General features: G+C 46.2%; 1 protein-coding gene across 1 annotated transcript; it reads right to left on the bottom strand.

The window, feature by feature from the left end:
• Positions 1–680: 680 nt before the first annotated feature.
• On the bottom strand, positions 681–2,261 carry LOC145804274 (uncharacterized). The gene is made up of 2 exons (XM_082897976.1): positions 1,578–2,261; positions 681–1,500 (listed from the first exon to the last, which is right to left on the bottom strand). Exons 1-2 carry the CDS (start codon positions 2,010–2,012, stop codon positions 784–786), a joined length of 1,152 nt encoding a protein of 383 aa, XP_082754102.1. The 5' UTR covers positions 2,013–2,261; the 3' UTR covers positions 681–783.
• Positions 2,262–2,506: the final 245 nt, after the last annotated feature.

Genomic DNA, 2,506 nt, shown 5'->3' on the forward strand with positions numbered 1-2,506 from the left:
AAGTTAGCTGGAAAAACTAACTTAGAGGTTGGCTGGATTAAACCAACACCTTCCTAAGCCCAGGATTAGGATCCATGCTGCAGGACGTTTGGTCGGAATAACCAAACATTATTCTAAGTTAGCTGGAAAAACTAACTTAGAGGTTGGCTGGAATAAACCAACTCCTATTACTCTTCAGCCGAAGTAAGGGTATGGCTGAAGAGTGGTTGGCTGGATTAAACCAACACTTGTTACTCTTCAGCCGAAGTAAGGGTATGGCTGAAGAGTGGTTGGCTGGAATAAACCAACTCTTGTTACTCTTCAGCCGAAGTAAGGGTATGGCTGAAAAGTGGTTGGCTGGAATAAACCAACTTCTGTTACTCTTCAGCCGAAGTAAGGGTATGGCTGAAGAGTGGTTGGCTGGAATAAACCAACTCCTATTACTCTTCAGTCGAAGTAAGGGTATGGCTGAAGAGTTGTTGGCTGGAATACACCAACTCTTGTTTCTCATCAGCCGAAGTAAGGGTATGGCTGAAATTGGATTGTCTGGATTAAACAAACTCTGAGTACTCCTCAGCCGAAGTAAATATATCGGCTAAAGAGTGGTTGGCTTGTAAGCATAATTTAACCAGCTAAAACCGAAAAAACAGTTCGAGTAATAGAAGACAATACAAGTGCAAGCACACGAATCAGAACTGGAATAAGAGTTCAAGCAAAATTTTCATTCATTGAAAAGCCATTACAAAGAAGGGGCATAGTTCGGTTACAAAGGTAAAAAGCAACAGAAAAAGAAAAAGTACATAATCAAGAGAAAAGTTCTTCAATATCGGCATCAAAAGCAGCATCAGCATCAGCATGAAGACCGGCTTCAGAAGGGAGCTCACTCACGGTTGGAAGAGTGGTTTCGGCTGGAACCACGGTTTCACCTGGAAGATCAATAGTCAGGTCTTCCACCGGGGGCTCCAACCGAACTGTCTGGTCCACACTAGCAACCGGAGTATCCTCAGAAGAAGAGTCTTCATCAGAATCTGAGCCTTCAAGGAACTGGTGCTGCATGGCATTTGCATACTCCGCAAGGGAATTCGGTATGAAGTAGGTTGGAGGGTTGAAGACCTCGGTCTGTTGATCATGACCGAGCTTCTCAACAGCCGCCTTCCAGCCACACTTGAAGAACAGCTCCTTGGCAGCATTGCATTGCTTGGCATAAGCATCCTCTGCCTTCTTGAAGCCTTGTTTGCCGGCTTCCTTCGCGCTCTCTTTTATTTCGGCATCTTTCTTTCTTTCGAGCTTTACTAGCTCGCGCAGGTATTTGTCCTTCAGAGATATGGCAGCCTTCTGCCTTTCTGCCTCGGCCGAACTAACTAGTCCGGTCAGTCTGCTGTTCTCAGCTTGTAGTTCGGCCATTTGCTTCTTGATGTCTTCTACCTCGGCCGACTTCATTTCGGCTTCTGCCACAGCTTCCCTTGTAGTTTTTCTGAGTTCCAGCACTTTCTTGTGAGTATTGTAATTTTTCTGAATTGCCTGGCAAAACAGGGACTTCTCATGAGCCGAAGTAAAAGTTTAAAAAACTAGACAGAAAAGCGGACAGAGCTACCTACCAGGATCATGGACTTCGTTGCAGACCGAATGGACTTTAATTCGGTGTTTAGCTGCTTTTGGTGGTGCTCCATATCCTTGGGGAGGCACACACTCTTGGCCAGACTAAAGGCCAGCTGGTGATCTTTTTCAGCGACAACCGAATCAGCATCTAGGATGTCTCGGTTGTTAAAAGTAAGTTTCGGTGCCCAGCTGGTGGTAGTTCGGTTAGTGGGCTCCGGTTGGGGGCTCGGTGGCAGGATCGGTGGAACAACAGTCTCATCTTCGTCAGCCAAACTTGGTTCAGACTCAGTGGTTCGAGCGCGCTTGGTTCGGCGCGATGAAGACGGCTGTTGAGAGGGGAGGGCCACAACGGCAGGCTGCGTTTGGCGTGGTAACGGTACTTCGGGCCGGCTTGTCTCGGTCAGAAGTGCCCTTAGTCTGTTCTTCTTGGCCATTTCCTCTTCAGCTGTTAATGGAATTAATCTTATTTGCGGCAAGTTTGGGTCCGGCTCTGGGGCGTCTTCGAGAAGAAAGTCAGTTACTCTGGCTTTTCGGCGACCGCTGTACCGGTAGGTCGGCTCAAAGTTTAGAAGCTTAGCCCAACTCCTTTCTTTAAGCCGTAGTGCAGCTCGCAAAATCGCAAGGTTGGGATAGCTGTATAAGGAATGGAGGTGGGCGGAATCTGCGAAAGAAGAACTGTTAGTTCGGTTGATAGACTAACAAACCGAAATAAAAAAATATATATATATATATATGCAAGAAAGATAACCGAAGTTAAATTACCGGGCTCTCCTTTCTTCCAATTTATAGGTCGGGCAGGAATTTGGGCTTGAAAATCCTCAAAGTTCCCAGAGACCTAGAAAAAATCATCGTCGTTTAAATCTTTGTCCGGTGTATATTTAATTATCTTCTCTCGGCGGCGACGTATTCTAAGATAATAAACCCACCC

The sequence above is a fragment of the Camellia sinensis genome, chromosome 12, assembly GCF_055761805.1.
Source record: "Camellia sinensis isolate YWXY chromosome 12, ASM5576180v1, whole genome shotgun sequence".
NCBI lineage: Eukaryota > Viridiplantae > Streptophyta > Magnoliopsida > Ericales > Theaceae > Camellia > Camellia sinensis.

Coding starts and splice junctions, on each gene's coding strand:
- LOC145804274 (XM_082897976.1), bottom strand. CDS start 2,012: ATGGCCAAGAAGAACAGACTAAGGGCACTTCTGACCGAGACAAGCCGG. Junction 1,501..1,577: donor CAACGAAGTCCATGATCCTG/GTAGGTAGCTCT, acceptor CTGTTTTGCCAG/GCAATTCAGAAAAATTACAA.